The 27,304-nt window shown below is 36.9% G+C and overlaps 1 protein-coding gene and 2 pseudogenes across 3 annotated transcripts in view; 1 reads left to right on the top strand and 2 right to left on the bottom strand.

The window, feature by feature from the left end:
* Positions 1–17,151, bottom strand: part of PDS5A (PDS5 cohesin associated factor A) — a 109,831-nt gene extending 92,680 nt beyond the window's left edge. For 2 of the 3 annotated variants that reach the window (XM_016119948.2, XM_036228028.1), the window contains exons 1-2: positions 17,029–17,151; positions 15,991–16,168 (exon numbers count right to left, since the gene is read on the bottom strand). In XM_016119948.2, coding sequence (XP_015975434.1) covers positions 15,991–16,128 — 138 coding nt within the window. In that variant the 5' untranslated portion in view covers positions 16,129–16,168; positions 17,029–17,151. Of the gene's footprint in view, positions 1–15,990; positions 16,169–16,814; positions 16,837–17,028 lie in introns of those variants that run through there. The other variant, XM_036228027.1, reaches the window with a different exon arrangement.
* On the bottom strand, positions 6,739–8,693 carry LOC107497753 (annotated as a pseudogene).
* Positions 11,069–12,333, top strand: LOC107497751 (annotated as a pseudogene).
* Positions 17,152–27,304: the final 10,153 nt, after the last annotated feature.

Below are 27,304 nucleotides of genomic sequence, written 5' to 3'. Positions count from 1 at the left end.
ACTATTAAACTGTCTAAGAGAAATGTAGATTATAAGAGAGTTCTAAATAGACTGCCACCAGATAAGGTAAAAGAGGTCATGGTATACATAATGCCATGCTCTCCAAGTAAATTCAAATGTTTTCCAAATAGAGCTATTTAAAATAATTCAGGAATAAAATCTGTTTCTGGGCAGAACTTAACTTAATGTAAAACACACTATAATTTAAAAAGTCCTTTTTAGACAAAATTTTTGAGTTAATATGAAATTTGGCAATAGGGAAAGTATAAATATATTTCTGGTATCCTCGGTGCATGTTATCTGTATCAATATCACCTAAAGGGCTTTTTTAAAATGCAGGAAGGGGGAAAGAAAAAAATGCAGAAAATTAAGCCCATCCCTAAACTACTAAATTGACTTGGGATGGCAGGGGCATGGAGATTACCAGTTATTTGATTCTTAACAAAAGGACTAGTTGATATTTAAGAACTCTAAAAGTCTAAGAACCACTACTTTAGATTAGAGGATGCTGATTATCTTCCAGATTTAAAATCTTTTCACTCACCTAAAATGAGTAAATCTAGCACTCAGAACTCGACCTTGGCCAAATAAGAAAAGTCAAAATTAGGAACATTTAAGAGAGCTATGAATCTAACTTTGATAGAAAACATAAGCAACATGTAAATAATAAACATTTGGGATTTTCTACCCTAAAATATGTATAGAAAGAGGAAAGGGATGAATAAACAGAACACAGAGGATTTTTAGAGCAGTGCAAATATTCGATATGTAATTATTTGTCCAAACCTACAAAATGCATAATCTCAGGTAAACTATGGACTTCTGGTGATTATGATGTGTCAATGCAGGTTCAGCATTGGTAATAAATGTACCACCCTAAGTGACACTGACAATGCGGAGGCCACATATGTGTGGAAGCAGAGGATACACACACACATACGTATGTATGTATGTATGTATATGTAAATGAAATGTCTATACATTTCCCTCAAATTTGTTGTGAAAATAAACCTGCTCTAAAAAGTAAATTCTTTATAAAATATTATTTTAAAGGATTCGTGACATAGATATATTAATATTATATGGTTCCATGAACATCAAAACAATACATTTACAATATAATTAAAAGTTTATTTAACAAACAGGAAATGGACTTTGGGTGATGATGACATATTAATGTTGGCCCACTGACTAACATACTACTCTGATGCTGGGTGTGAAGTGTTGATGGGGGAGGTGGGGCTGCAGAGAAACACAGGAAGTTGTTGGGAAACTCTACTCTCTACTTAATTTTGCTGTGAACTGCTTTAAAAAACAGCATCTTGTAAAAAAAAAAAAAAGCTTTAACAATTACATAATAAAATATAGAAAAACATAAAGAACAATTGAGACAAAAGCAGTGTATTATAATCCAAAACAACTGACACAATATCAATTAAAAAATGAGAACTGAATAGACAAAATTATATAACATTACTCCCAAGAGATCTAAAACCAATTTCATTTTATTACTGACTAATGATTTATACCATTTTCTTCAAAGCTATTTAGGTACATGCTTCAAAAAAGAAAACCATTTTCTAAACTTCTTCCAGAAACAAAGTAGTTTCCTTTTATACATTGACCCAATTCTTATCGATCTCAATAAATTTCTTTTTGCAGCTGAGGAATTCACCTCTACTTATTTTATAGTGGCTAGATGAAAGATATTTAATTCAACAAACATTTGAAATTACAGGATAATTATACATGGTCACTGAATTTAATTTTCAAGTATTAAACTTAACAAAATAATTTGGCATCAATTTACTATTAATGTTTACTCAGAATTCCTACCACAGAAATTCTACAAAGTTTTGGAAAAACACACACTGAATATATGTAATAAAAATCCAATTCATAGAATAACCTAGTATAAAATTCTACTAACCACGCTTTTAAATTTTACTCATCCACAGTCTTCACATCTCCTGTCACATGATGAAACTCTCAGCAACTAACAGATTTATTCAGGCAGTATCAATTAGAAATGGATCATTGTTCAACCAAATATGCCATCTGGTCTGGACAAAAGGATAAAAAGATTCCACAAACAGACCACAAAGAAAGGGTGGTATTCAAGTGCTTAAGAAACCACTTGGTCATTTAGCTTTGTTAATCATGCAAAACCAGGCACACATATCACACTTCAGCTCAAATGCCTAAGAGATTTTTTAAATTCAAATTCCTTTGGCATTGAAAAACTAACAATTTCATAGATACTGTCCTCGTTTTTCCTATCAAATTACTTTTTAAGCTCTAGCAAAACTGTTCTACTTGTTTTCTTCAAACACACCAAGCCCATTACTGCCCCTCAGTCTTTGTCCCTGCTATTCATCTGCCTGACCCTGAATTAAACCAAAGCCTTCAGTCCAACTGTCAATCCATGAAACTTTTCTTAACTATCAAAATTCTTATTAAAGAAACCAAAGAAACCGATGCAATCCTGGCACATAATTGGCATTTAACTTATAAGTTATATGGTAATCTCAAATATTCTTCATATAAATGGAAATCCATTCTACTATTGGTGGAGTTTTAAATGTTTGATCTTAATGATAATTTTATAACATGAAAAACCACACATTATGGCAGTTCCTAACTTCCAGTATGACATTACACACACACACACACACACACACACGTATCTATACACACACACACATATATTTATATATATAAAATGATATATTTGTAACTTCCAAAGGCTGAAGGTCTCCATATTTAGGCACACCTGGAACTATGCAGAAACACACCAGTTGAGAAGCTCTGTTTTAATGTAAAAAAGACCAAATGCCAGCAAGGGAAAGAAATTAAGTAAATTCCTTCATTGTTTGTATTTGGTTTTATTGAAACCATTATCTAGAAACTTCTTCATTTATTGTCTTCAGCAAATAATAACTTGTTAGGCTTTTATATAACGTATAAACTCCACTTATTTTATCTCTGACCAGGGAATTCAATTGGACATACTTCCAATGTGCCAACAACCTCAGCCAAAACAGTGTTTAACTTAAACAGCTGTGAAAATAGAAGCTAACAGAAACAAAATTCATTAATGTCCTTAAATCCGTCTTCTTAGTATGCATTCTAGTTTTTTCCTTGGACAGCTACAGATTTCTGATACATAAAAAATAAATTATGGTATTGGCATTCTATAAGTTCATGTTATTTATTTCATTTATGATTTTTAATAAGCCCTAATCTAATTTCTATATAACTCAAGGTCTTGAATTAAGACCTCAGTGAGGCTTGATGATTTCAACCTTACCTATTACTAACATTTTGTCTCCATCTCCACTATATCTTCATTTCTTTAAACGAATTTTAAAAAGTCACTTAATTTCCTGAGTTTTTAGAGTTTTTACCACTCTGAACCTCAATGTGAAACTTATGTTGAATTATTCCCATAAAGAACTTCTCTTGTTGCCAGGAGGCAATAAAATGGCTTTTTGGCAACATGTTAATTTGCCAATTTAACTACTAATTTAAAAGTAGGCATTACTTAATAATAATTATTGACACTGGGCACTCTTATCTTGCTGTGGAAGTCCAAAATGGTATGGTACAACCCCCATGGATAGGGGGAATTTAGCCACCTCTAACAAAATCACTCACAAATTGACCCTTTCACCAAACAATCTCACTCCTAGGAATTTACCCTAAAGATTCACCGCTACAGATATAAAATAACGTGTGAATAAGGTTATTCACTTTAGCATTATTTGTAAGATGAAAATACTAGAAATAATCTCAGATGCAACAAGGAGAGAGTAGTTGAATAAACTTCTATGGTATATCTATATACAGAGTACTATAAAGCCATGAAAAAGAATAAAAAAGATTTCTAGATAGAGTGATTTCCAAGATTTTAAAAAAGCAAAGTACAAGAGAGTATATACAGTAAACTATCTTTTGAGTAAGAAGGAAGATAACACAGAAAGGATAAACCAGAAACTAATGAAATTATTATCTATAGCAACTGGGTATGTGGAAATAGAGTAGAAAGGATAAGATGGGGGTAAGACATCTGAAAACAAGTTTTTAGATCTTTCTGACTTGAACCATTTAAAATTAAAAAGAATGAAAAAAGTAGTCCCTAAACTGAATACAACTCAACCAAAAAATAACTCCTATGCTCAACCAAAAACCTGATTTAAAAATGGGCAAAGAACTTGAACAGACATTTCTCCAAAGATAACACAAATGGCCAAAAAGCATGAAAAGATACTCAACATCACTTGTCAGGAAAATGTAAATCAAAACTACAATGAGATACTACCTCACACCATTAGAATGGCCATTATCAAAAACACAGAAAATGACAAGCATTGGCAAGAATGTGGAGAAATTGGAATCACTGCGTACTACCAGGAAAAATTTAAAATGGTGCAGCTGCTATGGAAAACAGTATGGCATGGTGGTGCAAATATTGTGATCTGTAAGAAATATATATTTGGTCTTCGTCCACAATTCTTGGCTCACAGCTCCAAAACTCTTGAAATTTCCCAAGTGTTAAAAGTAAGAAAAAGTATCTTGAGTTAATGTGGTGACTTTTGGAAAGCACCCAAGGAAAAGGGCTGGGTGCTAATTCAACCAACCAGGTGATTAGAGGGTTGGAATGTTCTGTCCCACCCACCCCCACCTCCAGGGAAGTGAGAGGGGCTGGAGGTAGAATCAATCAATTGGCAATTATTTAATTAATCATTACTATATAACAGAGCCTTCACAAAAACCCAAGAAGATGGGGTTGGGAGAGCCTCTGAGTTGGTGAACTCATGGAGATCTGGGAGAGTGGCACCCTGAGAGGGCATGGAAGTTCCATGCCCCTTCCCACATATCCATGCCCCTTCCCACATATCTTGCATCTCTTCCATCTAGCTGTTCCTATTTCCTTTTACAATAAACCACTGACCTAGTAAAGTAACATGTTTCTGAGTTCTGTGAGCGATTCTAGCAAATTAATTGAACCAAGGAGGGAGTTGTGGGAACCACTAATTTAGAGCCAGTTGGTCAGAAGTACAGGTATAACCTGAGCTTGTGTCTGGCATCTGAAATGTGTGTAGGGTGCAGGGCAGTCTTGTAGGACACCGTGCTTGTGTCTGAGAATAGTTTGTTGGAGTAGGGGTACCTCCCCCCACTGTGGAATTAGGTCTAGATACCTAATTTAGGGGGTTCTTTTAAAAATTAAAATAGATTTATTATATGATCCAGCAATATAGTCTAGGTACATATATAAGCAAAAGAATTTAAATAGGATCTCAAAGAAATGTATGTACACCCATGTTCATTGAAGCATTATTTACAATAGCCAAGATGTGAAAGCAACTTAAACATTCATTGATGGATTAATAAATAAAATGTAATGTGTATACACACACATGTAATATTATACAGTCTTAAAAAAAAAAATCCAGTCATATGCTATACCATAGATAAGCTTTGAGGACATTATACTAAGTGAAATAAGCCAGTCATAAAAAAAAGACAAATACTGTATGATTCCACTGATATGAGGGACCTAAAATAGGCAAACTCTTGGAAAACAGAAAGGTGGTTGCCCAGAGCTGGGAGGGGGGGAAAAGAGGAGATGTTCAATGGGTATAGTTTCAGTTTTTCAAGATGAGAAAGTTCTACAGATCTATCGTATTAACAATGTGCATATAGTATAACACTATACTGAACACCTAAAAAATTTTATGTTTTTACAATAAAAAAATCAAGTAAGGTTAACATTTGTCAGTGGAAATGAGTCTATGTATATATACCACACTGAATACAAATAGAAAGAAATAACCAATCGTATACAAAATTTATAACGACCAGACAAAAGAATTCAAATTCATGTAACTAACAAACGGTGGTGCTCTATATAACTTTTATGGGACAGAAAGAACAGCAAAGAAATCTTGCAAGGGATACTGGTATACTATACCAGTATCCCTTGCAAGGGATACTGGTATACTATACCAGTATCCCTTGCAACATTACTACTGGTAGTTACTACTGGTATAGTCATTCTACTGGTATAGTAGTCTGAACTTTTTTGTGCTTACAGTAGGGTAGAAGAAATAAATTTATCAAAGTAATGGGAAAGCAGGGATTACACTGTAAGAGAAGGATGGTACTAATATAGAATGGAGGAAGTTTAGGGAAAACTCTGTGCTGCTGGACTGCAAATGAATGAATTCATGACTTAAAGTATATATGTATATATACTAAAAGGGCCTAAAAACATCGCATCCTAGTAACAATGTGAACATAGTGCCCATGTCCAGATTATAACTGATAGACATTACACTCCCAACTAACTTGGAAATAGGGCTCCTTGGAGAAAAAAACCTATCCAAATATGGGGCAGGGAAGCACAATGTGAATATCTTGTACTGGAAAATAAAGAAATGCTCAAAGAATCAGAGAGACATGTCAGAAAGACACAAGAAGTTTTAAAAAGACATCCAAACCAGCATGTTCACAATTTGACCCTTAAAAGGAATAAAGATAGTAATGGATCATAATGCATTTATAAGAAATCCATTAGTAATTATTTTTTTTTAACGGGGACAGGTTCTTCTTTACAGAATGCCAGTTAATACATGCAGAAATAATGACAGAATTTAAAAAGTCAACATTTTATAGTCATCGAAGTGGATGCTAAAAGTTAAGAATTGTTGAAAAACAAGTTATTCTTACAAACTGTCATCTTAAAAAATTTTTATTAATTGTAAATGGAGAAAGGTACCTTTATAATGAAGAGTACTGGCCAGCTGTAACCAAGTGATCAAACTCAGCATAACCAAAAGGACAAGATGACAGTGTGTGCCTCCTGATATAATGCAAGCGGAACTATACACCACTTGTGTAATGGTATACTTGTTCCTCAATGGGATAAAGGGCATTTATGAAAAATCCACAGCCAAAAAAAAAAAAAGTTCAATCTGAATCTAAGCATGGGGAAATGAGACAAACCCAGATTATGGAACTCTCATTAAGACAGATGCTTCAAAAATGTCGTCATGAACAACCTCCATCCCCGTCCCCCTCGCTAAAAAAAAAACAGTGAGAGGACTACCTAAACTAAAGGAAACTAAAGAGAAGTGATAAACACACACGAGCCTATACTGAAACTCAACTTTTTTTTTGAAGGAATTAAAATGCTTTAATTAAAAAATCACGAGTGGCTGATAATGTAGAAACTGAAAATTTACAAACTACTTAAAACCTAAAATTGCTGACTGTTTAGAAACTACACAGATGGATCATTGGTGGCGCTGAAAAGCACGAAGGGATTATGGATGAACTGACACTGTTCTAGCTGCTCCCTATGCCACCTGCCTGCGAAGAAAGCCTGACATTGGTTAGATATTGAGCCAAGTTAATGCTGGCAGTAGATCCAGTGATGGTAAGATGTCTATCAGTAGATACTTTCACAGTTCTCAATTTTGATCTGCGACCCAGATATCTAACAGATCTCACTGCTGTTGGCATCGATGCCCAATTAAGCAGCCAATAAATCATTTAGAATGGTGAGTTCATGAGAAGTGGTCTGAGCAGATGCATCCAAATCTGCATTGGCTCTGGTGTTTACATGTGTCAGGAGAAAATGAGACTGTTGCATTGTCAACTGGTGCAGCTTGGTCACATCTGGCTGTGGAATGGCATACTGTGATTGAATGGTACAGGCCTCAAGAGGTAGTCCCTACAAATTACGGTTGAAGCACATGAACTGGGTTGTGTGGGGAAAGCTCACACTGTTGCTGCCTGTGCTGTACCTGTCCCGACCACCTGCAAAGATGATCGGAGAACTGGATGGCTTGGGCTGATACAAGATGGTCATACTCTTTGGGGGTAGGGAGTGACTTCGACATGACCACGAAGATCTGTTTCACACACTCAATGCCAGCAATAGTGATAGCCCACACAGTTGAGATGAAGAGTATATCCCCTGACACCTGGACCAGAGGCCCTATGCTCTCGTATTTCCCTGATCTTGTAACCACCTTTACCAATGACAGAGCCACACTGACTAGGAGGGACCACCAACCTCAGGGTGACTTGAGGTCTATTGGCAGCTGTGCTATTGGTCACAGAGCTGCTAATGTCCTCTTCCGGTTTGTCAATAATCACAGCAAAGGCTTTAAAGATGGCATTAGTGGGTCCAACCAAAATGGTAATTCTCTCAGGACAATTTCCTTCCGAGATGTTGATACGTGGCCACTCTACTCATGCATCTTAACTGATTCTTTCTTTCTGATGATACTGCTAACTTCTTTTCCATGCATAAGTAGTCAGATGGTGAGAGTGATATTCAATCCTTCAATCATGCCAGTGTCCACGTCAAGCAGTGTTCTGGATAGCTGGACTTTGGTCAAGTCTTTGGTCGCTGGTGGGGCAAAAGCCAAAAACTGCAGGTCTGAGGCTACTGAGGGGAAAAGGAGAGCAGGAGGAAAAGGAAAGAGCAGGTGGCCGGGTGCAGAATAACAGAGGCAGGTTGGACAGTAGAGGAGGAAGGGGGGTTGGTAGAGGAGGAAGGGGGAAAGAGACCCTAGGGTGGGTCGAGGGCTGCGCCAGTGCAGCCAGTGCAGGCAGGAGAGGGCAAGGCTGCATGCGTCTGCTTCAGCTGCTGCCTCTTCAGGTCTCTGGAACTCGACTTTTTAAAAAGCCATTTTTAGGGTAACTGGGAGAATTTTACTATGGACCGTATAATAGATAACTCTACTTATGTTAAATTTCTTAAGTGTAATCATGATATTTGTGATAAAGTAGAAGAATGTTCTTGCTGAAAGAAGAATGCTAAAGTATTCAGATGTGGACTATCATCTTCGAGTGACTCTCGAAAAAGTCTGTGTGAGTGTATCTGTCTGTGTGTAAACATAAAAGCAAGAAAGGGTGATAAATGTTATCTGAGTAAAGGGATATGGGTGTTGAAGGTACAATTTTTTCCAACTCTTTTAGAGGTCTAAAATGTCTCAAAACTAAAAGGTTTAATTTTAAAAAGGGGGGGAATGGAAACATTTCATTATTATAATCAGCCAATAATTCTTTCCAGTAAAAATTCAAATAATACGACAGTTCTGAGATTAAATCATAAGCCTTCCCCATAATTTTTTCCTAACTAGCACATAAAAAAATTCCTATAATTTTCGTACAGCTTTACAAATACATTTTACAAATATAGTAAGTTGGCTGCAAAGTGTTTTTGAAATGATTGTTTTTCAAGTTTATAAGTATACTACAAAGTATTCAGTTGGTACACTTTGACTTGGCATGAGTGCTCTTGCGGTAAATTCAAGATGGCTATAAATTCTTTCCTACTTCTTCTATTGAGAAGTGGGGTCAATTTTTCTCCCCTTGAATATGGGCTGGGCTATGACTAACCAGTAGAGTAAGTTATAAGTGACACTGTCAATTCTGAACCAAGCCTTTAAAGTACTGGCAACTACCTCCATGGTATCTTGGAACCCTAGTCCCACTACCCTGTTGAAGAGACCATGTGAAGAAGCCCTAAGACTATAATATACTCAGGCAAAAGGACTCAGCTGAGTCCAGCCTTTCAGTTATTCCCACCAAGGAGCCACGTGTTTGAAAGAAGCCAGTGTGGACTTTCTAGACCAGCCTAGTCAGGTGAATACCAATGAGTAAGCCCAGTAAGCAATGTGGAGCAGAAGAATAATCAAGGTAAGCCCTGCCTGAATTCCTGATGTACAAAATTGTGATAATAAATTGCTCACAATAGTCATAAGTTAGAAGCAACCCATGTGTCCACTGAAGGATGAAAGGATAAACAAAAGATGTTACATACATTGGATATTATCCAGCCTTAAAAAGAAAGTAAATTGATACATACTATAATATGAATGAACCTTGAAGACATTATGCTAAGTTGAAATAAGCCAAGCCAGTTGCAAAAGAATAAATATTGTATAATTCTACTTACAGAGTAGTAAAATTCATACTTTCAGACAGAAAGTAGAATGGTGGTTGCCTGGTCTGGGGGAAGGGGAGAATAAAGAATTATTTTGTAATGGTTACAAAATTTCATTTGAGAAATATGAAAAAGTTCTCGAGGTGTATGGTGGTGATGGGTTGCACAACAATGTGAATGTACTTCATACCATAGATCTGCACATTTAAAAATGACTTAAATGGTAAATTTTTTGTCATATATATTTTACCACATACAAAAAAAAGTTGCTGGTTTAAACCACTGAATTTGGGGTAGTTACACAGCAACTGACCACCAGAGTAGCTATTCTACACACAATTAAGTCTAAAGTAATAACTGTGTTGCACTAAGTATTACTTCACAAACACATAACCGGCTATATTTTAGGACCTAATTTTAAGAAATCTTGCCTCTCCATCTGATTTTTTATTAGCAGAATCTTCTGCATTAATACAAATATTAAAACATATGAGCAAAATTTAGAGTTGAAATTACATACTGAATGTCATGTAAAATTAGCATGCTATGTGGCAATTAGGAATACATAAGAATTTATGGAAGTGAAAATAAGTATGACCAAACTAAGTATTCCGGGTCCATCTGGGAGGGAAGGAAAGGGGAATTCATGGCCTCCCTGCCCCTAATCTACTCCTCTCCTCTCACTTTCTAGATTTTTTGAGAAAAGAGGAATGCTCTACTTTAAATCAAGCCCATCATTTCCTACTTCCTACTAAACAGGCCAGACTATAAAAGCAGAAGTGAGAATGTGGAGAAGAGGGAGAAATATTGATACAAACAGGAAGATTATAGGAAAACAAACAAACAAATGCAATACCTGGTGATAGAAAAGGGGAACATTTTCAGGACAATAAAACCACATTATTCGTTGTTCCTAATTCTTAGCACCGAGGTATGTGATTTGATTCTGCGACTGATAGATATAGCAGAACTGAGTATGGAGCTGTAGCCAGAGAATTGTCTGGGGCACTGAGCTGAGACGAAGTAATACGAAATGGGTATAAGAAACAGATTTCACCTTATCCATCTCTCATAAAAACCAAGGCTTATCACTCTATGGGCAAGATGGTAGGGGAGTGAGCTCGTGTGACTATGGGGCAGCTGCATCTTTCTCACCAGGATCGTGCTACCTTGGATATTACCCAGTTGACTCCACTTTCAACATGAATTTATCTGTAGACAAGCCATAATTTATAAACTTGATAATGCAAGCTGTCCTCAGCCAGAATGCTATAGATCTTGTGGAAGTAGTATACCCAATGAGTTTCCAACAGACATTCCAGGAACCAAAGGGAATTTCAAATTAGTCAGCTATCTTTCCTGTGTTGACTGTCGTGGCCATATTTTGATGACTACTATGCTGAACAGTGAGTGCAGCAGTGATATAGTTCTATTGATAGCTGGTAATTAAGTTTGTCCTCAACCTCAGACTTCTGAACACCCAGCTACCACAGAAATTATAAAGCTGAAATATATTTTGATTCTACAAAATAAAATTGATTTGGTAAAAGAAAGTCAGGCTAAACAATAGTATGAATAGATCTTTGCATTTGCACAAGGTACAGTAGCAGAAGGAACTCCCATTATTTCAATTTCTGCTCACTTGAAATAGAATATTGAAGTTGTCTATGAGTATATCATAAAGAAAATTCTAATACCTCCAAAAGACTTTGCTTTAGAACCTCAACTTATTGTTATTAGGTCCTCTGACGTCAACAAACCTGGCTGAGGCTCTTAAGGTAGTATGGCTGGTGGTAGTATTTTTAAAGTAGTAAAGGTGGGCCAGGAGATAGAAGTCAGTCTTGGTACTGTTTCCAAAGATAGTGAAGGAAAACTTATGTGTATACCAATCTTTTCCAAAAATGTGTAACTTTTTGCAGAACATAGTGATCTTCAATACGTTGGTCCAGGGGGTGAGAGGTCTTATTAGGATTGGAAAACTGACCTCACTTTCTGCTGGCTGACAGAATGGTGGGGCAGGTACTTGGTAGAGTTGGAGTATTATGAGAGATCTTCACAGAATTGGAAATCTCCCACTTCCTACTTAGGCAGCTTTTTGGTGTATGCATGTAAAGAGATAAGCACTAAAGATGCAAAGATGTGAAAGCTATCTAAGAGTGAACTGTTATGCTGAACATAGGATCCCTGTAGACAGAAGAGTTAGTGCAGTCGAGACTGATTTGGACAAGATAATTCTCACTAATCCTTCCATATGCACGGAAGTAGGAGAAAAAATTGTCCTTAGCCAAGAGTTGAGAAACACTGGCATTTAATTGGTTGGGATCAGATCAGAAGAGGATACCATCAAGTTAACAGGAGATGATGACTGAAAAATATAAGTTAAAAAATATATTTGATGTCAGATTTCTCTTAACAATCTAGGGGTATAATTTCAAAACAATACTGGAGAATACGTTTCACAGGTCATCACCTTAGAAGCTGAACAGTTATTCTCATTTTTTTTTTTTTTGCAAAGAAAACTTAATTTCTACTATTAAAATAAATAATAAGATCTAAATGTCAAAATTGGCATAGCGATGGATTTAATTCACATTTTAGCAGAAATTGACTATTGCTAAACAGTGTCAAATTGGTACATCAATTGAGCTTTAAAATGAAACTATTACAACCAGCCTTTACTACAGCACATATACCACTGAACTTGTTTGAAACAAGTTTTCGTATTTTTCAAAGGAATAAGTAAGTTGAAACCAAGGCTTATTAAGGGCCTCCCATCTCCAAAACAAGAAAGGAAGAAACAAAAATGTGTGTGGCACATAGCTCTGAGTAATACATGGTCTAGGATAGACTATGTATAACAAACTGTGGGCAGAATCACTTAATATAACTTTGTATGATACTGTTTATAGGTATACTTTGAATGTGTTATAAAATTTAACAGGCGTGACCTCTGCATTAGTTTAAGAATCCTTAATGCCATAGGGGGAAGGCTATTTGTGCACTACAGATCAATGATACTTAATGTAACATTGGTAGCAAAATGTCTGCTGTCCTTCCATATAGCTAACTTTTGTATAGCTGTTATTATTTCTCTCAATTAACATACGATTATAACTTTTCTAAGGCAATGACAGTTTTCAGCCTTATGTGATTAGGGTTGGTCACAAACTCTCAGACTCAGTTTCTTCACCTGGAAAATCAGAACAAAACCAAATAACATCCAAGCTACCTTTTAGTTTTAAAATTCTAAATACATATACTACTGTCTCTGGTATATAATCTTAGGTAAAGTACTTAGTTGCAACTCAAAATATTTTTAATTATCCTTTATTTTCAAAAATAAAAATATATCTCTAATCCATTAATACAAAGTATGCATTTGTTTATTGAACTAATATTTGCTGAATAAACTAATTATGTGCCAGGCATCAAACTTGGCACTGGGAGAATACAAAAGCAAGCATAGACATGGTACCTACCATGGGGAGACAAACCAAATAAACTTATGCATAAATTTAACATCACAATTGTGGTAAGTGATATGAAGTTAAAGAGTCTACAATGGAGAATCTAAGAAACTTCCCTTAAGAAGAACAAATCAATGATAAATGAACAGAGAATGGTACATATGGGCTACATAATTTGGAATCTGTCTAGGCAGAAATAAACACGTTCAAGAAACTTAGCAAAGGCCAATGTGATTGGACATACAAATATTTAAAGTCATTCCTTAGAAACAAATTAAAACTTCTAATATATGAAAGTATATCTTAACTCTTCAAAAAGATGTATGCTTAAGGATTATTTTCAAGGATGCTTCAAAGTTGCATGAGTTTCTAAGGTTTAAACAAAATGCTGCCCTATATTAACTCATTGATTCCATTCTCTTTTTACATTATTGTTTTCAACTGCATAATAAAAATCACAACTTAGTTCTACTTAGATTCCTTAGGAGGTAGCTATAAGAATAAACATAAATATGACACTATTGCTTTGGCTCTGCCACAAACCTGCCCTATGACTGATCTTGATAAATACTACTTGGCAACCTTGGGCCTAACTTTTATCATCTGTGAAATAAGGGTAGTTTCAGAATTTCTTCTAAGATCCTTCTAACTTTAAACATACAGTTCTACTGTAAAAATGCTTGTTGTATTCTTTAAACTGAAGAGAATTAGACCAAATGTCTGAATTCCGTTTACCAGGATTTTACTTGCCTTTAAACTCTCTCTGTATTTATATGGCATTTGAATATCACTGCTTTGTTATAATAAACTACTGAATTTATAAAATTTGCCCATAACTAAGGGTCTTATAAACACGAATTATCAAAAATACAATTAAATAGTTTAAAATTTATACTACAAATACACATTAATACTTTAACTAAATGGATCCCTAAAAGGTCAAAATAGTACTAAGTCAAAAGAGAAAGACAAGAGGAAGACAAAATCTCAAGAATTCTTGAGAAAAGCAAATTTTAACTTCCAAAAGTCAATTTTAACTTCGAAAAGAACGCCTAACAAATGCCCGATGCTCATCCTAGACCTGATTCTATGTCTATTTATGGTTAACAGTATTTATATTTGAACCGATTTTCAAGCAGAAAATGTATATATGGTTGTAACTTTTTTTTACACCAGATTACTCATCACCAGAATTCAAGGTTTCGGTAGTCTTAATATGAAAACAATAAAAAAGATCCATAACTTTACTTAATAGCTTTATATTTCATAATTTTTCAGTATCTCAAAACATTCAATACAAACTTAAGCATCAAGTAAGCACCTCACCTCATTTATAATCTTTAGTATCAAGATTTTAATGGAAGGTATTGTGTCCTATTCCTTCCAAAGAGGCGACAAATAATTAGATTTAAACACTAAACTACAAGAATATTTTAAATATTCATTAAGCATTCTCAACATTGTAAACATTAACCAAGCGCTCTAAGAGCAAAGAGGCAAGACCATTCCCTAAAAATACATTCCACCAAGTACTTCAAGGCAGAAACACTGTCAACACTGTTTCTTCCCTCACCTCCCACCAAGTCTGATTCTAATTCTATGTTGTCTCTCGCATCATCCAATCTTTTATATCCTCCTATTAAGATTCAACACCTTTCACCTAGATTACTATTATCCGTTGCCTAGCTGGACTCTGCCTCATCTTTCCTTAGCCCCAATTCTGACCATCAAAATGTCTTCGACATAGGTAAATGTCCTTTGGTGGTGGTAGTGGGGTAGGGGGAGTAGTCAGAGATGCCCTGGTTGAGAATCACTGCATCAAGTTGATCCATCAACTATGCATAACATTTATTTTGTAAGGCTGTGACCACAATCTATGTCCATGAAACAGAAAGCCAAAAATTGACCAAGGTAAAGCTGAAACTGACAACCTTAACGTTATACTCACCATGTTTAACCTAAATAAGCTAACTCCTTATCAAAAGAGCCATAATGCTCTCTCTTAAAACCCACGCTGGACCTAAAACATCATCTTACTTTAAGCTGAATTTTGAAGTCAGTACTTGCTGTCAAAATTTAACCATACTGTGTACAAACTTAAGTTTCTGGATATTAGAAAATGGTGACAACTTAAAAAATACCTTTTGTGCTTAAATCAAGTCTACCTCAGATGATGAAAATAGGACTTCCTTGGCTATACGGCAATTACCTACATTTAAGGCTGCAAGCTACTTTGAACAATATTCTTATAAATGTTTTTAAAAAAAACTTTAAAAGTGGAATTCTTATGCTTGAAAAACAGTAAGATTAATCTCCCCCCTCCATACACTCCTTTTAATTTCCCATAACACTTATGTCCCACAGAACTACTTACTCAAAGATACAGCCAAGACAGATCAATACTTTTCAGAGGACGTAAAAAAGAAGGTGATAAAAGATCTTAAAAAAAAATTGTTAGTGAAATTTTAAAAACCAGGCCTAGCTGTGTCATAAAACCGTAAGAAAGAGCACCTCTTATCACATCTGTCTCAAGTGTGGATAGTCTGTCCAGACGCTTACCTTCAGTCGTTTGATCATTTCGTCGGTGGTGATCTTGTCGGTGATTTCCTTTACCCCCGGAGGGTAAGCAATCTTCCCGTCTGCACTCACGACGCCACAGAGGGCAGTGGCAGGCTTGGGCTGCGTGGTGAAGTCCATCCTGGGGGACAACTTTTCTTTCACAGTCCTCTACCGGCCTCTATCGGTCAGAAAACAAAAGTTCAACGGGAAAAGAGATACTTTGTAACCTCTTTTTTTCATTTCAAAAATCTCTAATCTGCAAAGGGCCCTTTCTCCCGGAAGGCCGGGGACTCCGCGGTGGCTCTGCCACTCGCTCCTCCCCCGGGCTCGGGTACTGGCGGCCGCCCCCACTCACGCGCGCCTCGCCAGCTCTGGGCCCACGAGGCTCTTCGGCACCAGCCGCTGCGGCCGCGGGAAGCGCAGAGCAGCGCCAGGAGTTTCCCATTTCACCTTTCACAATGAAATCCACCCCTAAATACCGAGGTTCGAAGTTTGGTGGCCTCGGGAGTCCAGCGAGGCCCTCAAGCTCCCCACTCCCTGAGAAAGAAGCCCTGAGTCCCTGCCCGGTCGGCCCCCTCAGGAAAAAAATACGCGAGGCCTATAGGGCTCGGCTTAGGCCTCAAAACTAGAGAGCCGATCAGACCCACACGCACCAGCGGCTCCCAGGAACGAACGCCCTTGCCGGGTCGAGCTTCCGGACCCCCGACGTCCCCGCCACGCTCCCGTCCCTCCCCTGTTCCGCTCCCCGACCCCTGCAAGAGGAGAAAACAAGCCGCCTTCCACCCCAAACCCCACGCCAGGAAACGGCTGACGCGGCTCCGCACTTCACATTTTGTTCCTTCAACTTGGCTAAAGGACCCCAGCGGCTTCTCTCGCCCCCCGCAACTCAGCGCCGTTCTGCGCTGCCAAGGCCTTTTCAGCACCTCCCGGCAACCCCTCCGGGCCTCAGTCCCGCGCCCCCCCACCCCATCCCGGTCTCTCCTTCCGTTCCTTCCCTCCACCAGCCGAGGGCGGGAGCCGAGCGGCCGCCGCCTTTACCTCCTCTTCCTCATGCGGACGGAAGGTGCATCGAGCGCCCGGGCCTCTGTCAGGTGGTTGCGCCGCCGCCCCTCGTCGGGCTGCACACAAAGCGGCTCCGCGGGTCCCGCCGCCGCCGCCGCCGCCCGCCCGCCCTGGAGCGGCGCTGGAGCTGGCGGTACCGAGGAGGAGCAGCCGCCGCGGGGGGAGACGCGGGGCGAGTGTGCGCTGGGCGGGGAGACACTGCCGCTCTCTGTCTGGCCGAGGAAGAGCAGTCTCGGAGAAAGCTCCTCCGGGAGCGTGTGCGCGTGTGTCCGCCCAGGACCCTGGCGGCCCGCCCGCCCAGACTTCGAGCTGGCCAGGTCCGTGGGTCCGGACCCGGACTCGGACGCCCCTCGCAGCGGCGCGCGTCCGGCCGGCTATGCACCCGGGAGCCGACGCCTAGCGCACACACGGCGGGTCACGCGAGCGGTGCGAGAGCACGCGAGAGCAGGGCGCGCGCCTCGCTCCCTTCCCTTCCTCCGCCAGCCGTGCCTCCGCCTCGCTCGGGCCCGAGGCTGCCGCGCGTGGGGAAGACAGCGCCGCCATGAGGTTGGCGCCAAGACCTGCCCCGCGGAGCGCCTCGGGGAGGATCGGACCCAAAAGGCTAGCAATAGAGGAGCCTGGGTGGCGGGAAGCGATCCTGGTCCCCTCGGCCCTGTGAGGACACGCAAAACGAACAGAGCTTTACCTTACGTCGCGGAAATAAGTTCATGACTTTTTGAGGTCATCGTGAGGGACGTGGACGGAACAGGTTGAAAGACGGTGAAAACGACCTGATATCCTCCCTAGGGACACAAGATCTGCAAACTGAGGACAAGTTTTGCAACATGCCACAACGTGGGCTGCTCATTCTTTTTCCTGCTGACAACCATCGGAGTTAGCCCTCTCCTCTATAGATTTCTAAAATTAATATTTGAAAGCTGTAAAATATAAAAATAGAGTCGAGTGGTTCTCAAAGAATGCTCTGAAACCTAAGTTCCTGGGCTCCGTTCACTTCCAAACCGTGGAACATTGAAATAAGCATATTTACGAAGTAGCTAGATGGTTCTTGTGAATCTGGAAAAACGCATTGAAAAAAAGTTTTAAATATACCAAAGAATAACTTTTTCATCTGGAGGAAAACCCAATGCAGTGGGTTTGAGCAGTTTATTGTAAAAAGCTGAGCAAATGAACCTCAGAAACACATACATAATTTCAGAAGATGAATGGGGGGGGGCAGGAAATGAAATAGCATTCAGCTTTTTAAACTAACCACTACCATAGTTTAAAATAATATGAGATTATTTTAATTATTCTTAATAAATATCCGCTGGTCTTTTCCACATCCTTTACTTGATCTTAAAAATATTAGAGGTACTGTACTCACTGAATTGTTTTTCAGATATTACACAAGAGAGATTTCAATCATCTTGGAATCTAAGGTGCCACAATTGCTGGTTTGCTAGAACTCTGCCTAAAATTCTGTGCTTTCTTCTTGGGCATTTAAAGTAGCAGGCAGAATCCATTCAAAATTGTCTCTTTTTAGGTTTTCCCTCTCTGAGTTTTTAAATGTCACGTTTAAATAACTAAAGAATGATGCTTTTCATTTTCATTCCTTCTCTAAATAATTTACCTACTATTAGAGTTTTGTATATGCCCATAAATTTTAATTGTATGCAATTTATTATTTTGTTAATATTGTTTGATTTTATAAACTCAAAAGATAGTAAACCCTGAGAAATAAATTTAATAAATTAATTTATTTAATAAATGTATATATTCTAAAATTCAGGAATTTTAAAATTCTTGTTTTTACTTCCTTTCTTAAACATTGTTTCCACTTAACACTAAATGAGATACTATCATTGTGTAACAATTATTTTAAGAAGGCCAACAATTATTTTTAAGGAATCGTTTTAGGCACTGAGAAAAAAATTGGTGGTGAGAAAAGGGACAAAAATCCCTGCCTTGATGGAGCTTAATTTGGAGAGAGATAAACAAAAATTAAATGAATTGCTATAGAGGGAAATAAAAAAAGAGGGGGTGCGCAGATCACATATAGCCTTTTAGGCCTGTGTCCTTTGGCTTGTACACTGACTGAAATGGGGAATTATTGGACTGTTTTAAATAGAGAAGTGACATGATATGATTTATGTTCTATGAGCTGGGCAACCTTGTACAAATTCATCTTTCTATGCCTCATTTTCATCTATAAAACAGGAATAATAGTTTTTATCTCAGGGAGTCTATAAGGAATAAATAAGGTCCCATTTGTGAAGTGCCTAGAATATTACCTGGCACATACTAAACTCTTCCAAATTTGGATTTAAATAATGTAGCTGCTGAATTGAAAATAATGTAGACATGCAAATGTAGAAGTAGGGTAACCAAATATAAGATAACTGCAAAAATCCCAAGGAGAAATGGTAATAAGGACCAGGTAATAACAGTGAAATTGATGAAAAAATGTATAAGAAAAAGAGAGGAGCCGAGAAATTAAGGATGACTCCAGAGTTTTAGACCCAAGTAACTAGAAGGATGAAATAACCAGTGGGAAGGTTGTACTAGGCACTGGGGAAATACTAAAAAAATAAAAAGACAAAGTTCCTGCCACAGACAGGATCAGAGTCCATTGGAGGAATCAGGGACATACAATGAACCACAATTTGAGGCAAGGCTGAGATATAGTCTATAATAGAGATTCAAACTACATGTTTTGTGAGCCTAGAAAAGGAGTGCTATGGTAGCTTTTCAAAGAAAGGGGCCTTCGAATGGTGAGTTATTGTGGTAAGTAGTTGTTATGGGGAGGACAATAGCTAATAGAGATCAACACAAGGTGAAAAATGGCCTAGAGGTAATTAAGTGCAATTTTGGGGCGAGAGGGTGGAGTTGGGGATAGGCAGTTTGAGGGTGATGGTATGGTTAGGATAAATTGAATAAAGGAGTGGCTTTAAGAGCCTTATTTTACTCCTACATAATTTCAATCGGCACCCCTGCTATAAACATACATACAAGCATACAATCTGTATACAAAAATGACAGCTAATGCAGCTTCAAAATAAATCTCTAAACCTCTATTTCAACCATACTACTAACCACAAATTCTATAGAGAAATCATGGATCTAAACTCTAGGGCAGTTCTGTCCAATAGAAATTTTTGCAACAATGGAAATGTTCCGTACTTGCATTGTCCAATACAGGAGCCACTAGCTTTATGAGAAAACACTTGAAAAGTGGCTACTGTAACTGGGGTAAGTAGTTGTTATGGGAAAGACAAATAAAATTTTTAATTTAATTTTAAAATCTAAGCAGCCACATGTAGCTAGTGGCTATTCTTTTGGGCAGTGCAGTTCTAGAGTATAGAGTTTGTAGAAGCGATTGACAGAAGATGAGGGTAGAAGATGAACTGTGTTCATCTGAATTCTATAGATATGGGCACAGTGATTGTTTAAAAGGATGAACTGAGATAATAGGAGACTAAAGTCATTTATAGTGAAAGTGAGATAAGATAAAAATATAACCAAACAGGTAAAATTGCAAAAATATTTGAGATATTTAAAGTAGTTTTAAAAAAATGTTTATTCTGTTTATCTGAAATTACTTACTTAATTTTCAATTTGAAATGTAACTTGCTAAATCTATCCTGAGTTATTTTGCAAATTATCAATATGAATCATCCATGTACCTCTGGTCACAGAAATTGTAACAATATGTCATTACCTCTATGAAACTAAAAAAAATGATGCTTTGTTTTAGTGTCTTTCCAGATATCACTGACATCTTGGCTTAGATTTGTTAAAACTTAAATGTATTTAGGCATAGGATAATAAAATATCTATCTGTAGTGAAAGAAATGAATTTAACACATTTCAGTAATGACTGATTAAAAGACAAAAAATATAAATCTAAATCATTTCGGTCTAGTATGACCAAGACATTAATGATTAACTTGTTATAGTAATTTAAAGACTTTATTCGAATTCTGTCTAATATCTTAGTCTCATGCACATCTCTCTTCAATTTAAAGTGTGAAGTCTGACCTGCATCATTACTTATATTAGCTTGCTCAGAGTTGTTTCATCAAAATTAAGTATTATTTAACAAGCAGGAGCAGCAACCTAAAGCTAAATGTTTTTAAATATGAAAGAAACAACAGGTACAAGCAATGTGGGTATATTTTAGTGACATAATATAATAACCTGTTTATAAAATCCAAAAGCAAGGGTCAGGTCAGTGGCTACTCCTGGAGTATCAGGGGAGTAGGGAACAAAGGGGCACAAGATAAGAGAATGAATACATAAGTAGATATATTCTTATTCAAGTTTTATTTGTAGGCTGAGTGGTGGCTTCACATATTTTCATTATGTTAACTGTATTAATGAACATATGAATGAATGAAGGCAATACATGAACCAATAAGGATGTATTTATAACCTAAGAATTATGATTAATCCAATTCAGAGCACCTGAGGTCCAGAAGAGAAAGAAAAAAAAGACAGACTCAAGAAAATTTTTAAAAATTATATAATTTAATATTTTTGTTATTATATCTCCCAAAATCAAAGAAGTTCTGCCCCCTGATAAATTTTTTCTAATAGTGGTAGTAAAATGAGAAATTATTTGGAGTTATATATCTTATACAGATGCCACTTTTCAGCCCTTCCTTATGTTGTTAGTACTAGGATGATAAAAGATTATAGGACTGAAAGAATTTTCAGAGTAAACTATGAACAATCACATTACAATTATTTGTACTATGAAGCTTGAGATATCAGCCTCCTATTTGATATGATTAAAATAATCAAGAAAGTAAAATTAGGACAAATGTTTCTTCTCTACAGTAAAGACGGAAGATTCTTTTATCAAAATGTATGATAGAGGATAATCATTGTCTTTCCTCTTGCAAACTCCTTTAGGAGAGTTGTTCCTATCCCAGCGCGCGCGCTCTCTCTCTCTCTCTCTCTCTCTCTCTCTCTCTCTCTCTCTCTCTCTCTCTCTCTCTCTCTCTCTCACACACACACACACACACACACACACACACACAGCTCACTGAGTCTGCAGTGATACCTGAACCAAGAATGCTGATCTGAGCCAAACAAAATATCGTGACAGAGGCTTTCAACTAATACTCAGCAACAGATGAAACTTTTAGCTGAATTACGTCAGTGCAAAACAGTACAGGCCATAGCTTTCTATATATGTGTATATTAAGGAAACCTGAGTAGCTCAAATTTTTGTCTTGATCAGTTTTCCTTGGGCTCCACATAAGAATGATTGCCTTACAGTAAAAATCCATTTTTCTTGAGTTGCTCTGAGTAAATTTCTGATCTTTAACCTCCAAAAATGACCTGATTTAAAATTGACATTTAGACTTCATGAAATCTTAACCATGATCCATGAACCCAACCTTACTGGTTTGAATAGTGTCCTCAAATTCAGCCCACCTGGAACCTAGAGATGTGATCTCTTTTGGAAATAATGTCTTTGCAGATGTAATAGTTAAAATGAAGTCATACAGGATTAGGGTAGGTCCTAAATCCAATGATTGATGTCCTTATAAAAAGACATGCAGGGAAGAAGTTCTGGTGACAACAGAGGCAGAGATTGGAGTGATGCAGCTACAAAGCCAAGGAACACCAAAGATTACCAGCAAGCATGAGAAGCAAGGTAAGAAGCCTTCAGAGAGAGTATGATTTCATTCTTCTGGCCATTGTGTGGTACTTTGGAAACTAATACACTAGCCATATGTCCAATTTATCTTAAAGTGAGTTGGTTAGTAGCTGTAAGAAAGCAAAAGCATTTTACCTTCTGCGAGACAAATTTCACCCCTCTCATTTTTGAAACCAAATTTTTGCTTTTGAAAGAACCTGCAGAACATTTATAAAGCTGTAACCAACAGCTTATCTTATTTCCACATTTTTCTTAATTGTATTCATGAACCTCAATTTACCTCTAGAACCTGTACTTTTATTTTCCCACTTTCTCACGTTCTTATGAAATAAGAACAATATCCAAGTAAATATTTAAATAGTTATACAACTAAGGTAGATAAACTGCAAAAATGGAACCATTGGTTGGCCAACAGCTCCACCAAGCTTTGGCTCAAAGTATTTATTTGTCAGCTGATATGCAAAAGTCGAAAACTGGAATTCTAAAAGCAGTTTAGGAATGAGAATATGTAATGTTCTAAATGACATTGTACAAAATTCAATGGACTAAAGGCAAGTTCTGGTTGTTTAATAAAGTAATTCTTGTAAGTTCATTTATTAACTAAGAATTTTTATAAGTATAATATTTTCTATGACTATAATCATGAAGTATTATAATAGCTGTGGCGGATTATAAGAATGAGTAGCTGAACTTCAAATTTCTTGTTTAACTGGAAATATAACCACATCAGAACTGATAGCCACCACTATCTGACTTGTCCAAGGAATGTGCTGAATTTGCACAACTTATGTCTTCTGAATTTTTCCAAGTAATTCAGAAACTGAATAGTTCTTGGAATGTGGGCTACTTAGATAAATTAAATACTGTTTTAGAAAAACTCTCTGAAGTTTTACTGCATATACTTTCCTGAGTAAAGAAGATTAAGCAGTGAATCTATAGGAAATTTAGTAAGAGCTGTTTCACTGCTTAATCATAACAGATTTACCATGCTCTTCAGGAAATAGAAGTTTCCTGTTAACTGAATTTTTTGACAAATTGAAGCTTACCCAGAAAACTGTTTCTTTCCACTTTATTGTAAATATTTCTAGACTACATCAGTTCTCTTTTCAGTCTTTAGAAAGCATAGAATAGTGAACATAATTGTCAATCTGAAAGCCACTTTAAATTTGCAAAATTGTAGGTGTAGAATCAGAGATTGATTGAACCTAACAGGTACTGAGACTAGAACTTTCCATGGAAGTTAGTTTCATCTCTATGTGAATTGGGTTCATTAAAAAATACAATGGGGAGGGGCCAGTTAAGAATCTCTGTTAAATCGGGTTTTGATATATGGATTCACCTGACACTTACTATCTGGCAAATTCTATACTAAATGTTAAGGATGCAGAGACAGACAAGATATTGTCTCTGAATTCGGCAGGAAATTTGAAGTTTTTTGTGTGTTATTACAATGTTATTACAATATATTTTATGTATCTGTGCTATCTTAACTTACAAATTTGGAAAAGAGAAGTCTAGGTGGACAACGAAATTGGGGTGATGTTGAGAAATGAAGAATTTTCTTAGGTGTGACCAAGGAGAAAATGTTAACCATTTCTGTTTCTTGTGAATTCGGGATTATGGGATAGGATTTTCTCTTCACACTTTCATGTATTTTCCTAATGTTTTGAAAAAGTTTGTCCAGAAAAAAAAATGGTTCCAAAATGTTTAAAATTAGAAAATAAATTTATTTTTTAAATGTGACAGACAAAATCTACATCTAATGAGATAAAATACCTGAAGTGCTTAGCACAGTGGCTGGCACATAGCATGTGCTTAATAATATTGACTATTATTGTTAATATTATCATTATTGCTATAAATTAGTTCTCTTTGGTTGCAAGGAACAAAGGAAACCAAAGCTAGTTTGAGCAAGAAATAGATAGGTAAGTAGCTATTTGGCTAAGTAGATAGAAAAATAGATAAATGAGATGATATCTCAGGGAACTCAAGAACAAAATTACAGCAATGCCTTAGGAGAGGAAAGGAAATAAGAATTGAAAAACTATCAGGATGCAGTCCACTTACCTCTGAACATCTGCTACATTTTTTGTTCTTTGGAGAGACTTTCATTGCTTTTCAGTTCACATGCATTCAGAAGAGAACCTCCTCCCATTTAATGAGTGTAGGCCTCCTTATCTTATATTAGCCCAGACTAAACCAGAATGTCTTAGTCCAAATTCCAAATGACAAGGACAACAGATTTAATTCTTTTTTCTTCCATAGCACTTATCATCTAGCATACTAAATAATTTACTTATTTATTATGTTTATTATTTATGGCTTGTCTCTCCAAGTGCCCATGCCTGGTCTAATCAAATGGGGCGAGGTGGTCAGGGTCATTTCTAAAATGTACCTCTAGATGAGCCACTGCTAATGAATTGGGAGACCAATGGCAGTTTCCAGAATAAGGAAGGCTCACTGGGTCATGCACCAGGCATATCCTCCAAAAGATCACCAAAGTCTTATCTCTGTTGAAGTCATACTAAGCAGTGTTCTTTATGTTTACACACACACACACACACACACACACACGCACACACACACTTCTAATGTACTCACCAATGTATTAAAAAAAAAACACCAGACTTGTCCATTAGCATTAGATTTAATGCTAGATGTAATTTTCAGAGTTTTGACTTTTTTAATCTTAAAAATTGAACACATTATTCACATTTTAATAATACTTAATGTATATTAATAAGTTCAAAATTTATTACATGATGTCTCTTTTTTCACAAAATAAAACAGAAAATTGTTATCTACAAGAAACCTCATTTCTATACCCTGATCTGCATCCTTCATTCTCTCACTGTTAGTAGGCAGGACACACATTCTTTTTCTCTGTGTGCCATTCCACAGGGAACAGAAGAAAAATCTGGCAGTGTGACTAAATGCAGAGGAAGAGACAGAGGAAACAGAGACCTTTTTAGAATATTAACACTTGAGGGAGGTCAGGCTTTGCAGTGTGAAAAGTCTGATAAGATTTGACACACCCCAGATCTCATCCAAAGTGGAACAGACCTGAATGGCTCACCATCTGTGCCAGAGATAGAGAAGAAGAGATAGGATCCTGGGGAAAGGGTGCATATGTCTAAGGGGGAGACAAAAAGAGAGGAAGGACTAAAAGGGAGGATGCTTTGTCCTTGATACCACAGAAAGGGATAGCCAGGTAGGGTAGCTCAGAGGGCTACACTATTGTGTACATTTTGCTAGACTATACGCTGTATGAGAGCAGGGATCTTTGTTTATTTTGTTCACTGATGTATCCCAATGCCTGGAACAATGCCTGGCATCTATAGGTACTCAATAAATATTTGTTCAGTGAAATAAAAAATTCTGGACCATGCATATGTGCCTGATTGACTAACAATATGGTTGTTTAATATTGGACTATACCACTCCTGCCTTCCTTATTTAAGGCATAGTTCTGGTGTTTCATTAGAAATGAACCACAACATATGTCAGATGATGTGCACAAGGAAAGGAAGATTAGAAGGAGATAATTTAAGGAACAGGCCCAGTCATATTAGGCTTTTGCTGCTATTATTCTGGACTCCATTCCAGATGTAGAAGGAATTAGGGTAAACAATGGAGTAGAATTAGATTTTTAAAGTATTATTTAAAAATTTAAAAATATAGAATCTGCTACTCACTTCTTTTTTTCTTTTGCCCTGTATTTAGCCAATCATGTCAACTCTAAAATGAATGGGCTAGATGTAAGACCCAGGAGAAATGGAAGAGAGTTACACACTAACTTAAAAATATGTTTTAATAAAAGTATCATTGCTTTAATTATGCATAACAATATAAAATGCATGTGAATAAATAACTTCTTATTATATTTGAATATGAAACTGTATATCCAGGATCAAATGTATTTTATTATTCAGTCAGTTGATTTCTTTTAAGGTTGGTGGATATCACTCTGACTTTTGAAATTTTAAGTTTTGAGCAGAGTTTTAGGAAGTTTTCCAATGAAATTCCTTGGTCCAATGACTTACATTGTTATTTCAATGAAATACTTAGTATTTTAGTATTTATTCATAATGCACCCCTCAAGTGACTCCTACAAGTGATGAGACACAAAAGGCCTTGGCTAGAAAATAATCACTTCTTATTGTGGATACCAAGAGCTTTGTTACTGAGTCAAACGTGTCACCTGGCTCTCCTCTTAGGATAAATTTTCTTACCAGAGCTCCTTCTGCTTTCTTGCAGATAGGATTCTTTTAGTTCTTCCACCAGTTTACTTGATATCTCCAGACATATATGTAGTGGGAAAAACTTAGAATGAGACTGGGAGCCCATCATCATCATAATTATCTTACCTATGCATAGTACTTTATAGTTTAAAAAGCACTTTCACATCCAATAGCTTGTTTAATGTTATCAATAACCTAATGAGGTAAGTGGAGATGGATTTACCATGAAGCTAAAGAAATTTAAGTTTAAGCATCCCCCGAGAAAAACCTTAATAAAGTCCTATGGTCACAAGATTTTACATAATTTGTAAAAATTTTAACCATGACAGATTAAAATTACTGTCTCTATCCACTCTGACTACCC

Source organism: Rousettus aegyptiacus, unplaced genomic scaffold (assembly GCF_014176215.1).
Source record: "Rousettus aegyptiacus isolate mRouAeg1 unplaced genomic scaffold, mRouAeg1.p scaffold_m13_p_10, whole genome shotgun sequence".
Taxonomy (NCBI): Eukaryota; Metazoa; Chordata; class Mammalia; order Chiroptera; family Pteropodidae; genus Rousettus; species Rousettus aegyptiacus.
The sequence above is the reverse complement of the archived record's forward strand: the minus strand, read 5'-3'. Positions and strand labels throughout refer to the sequence as shown.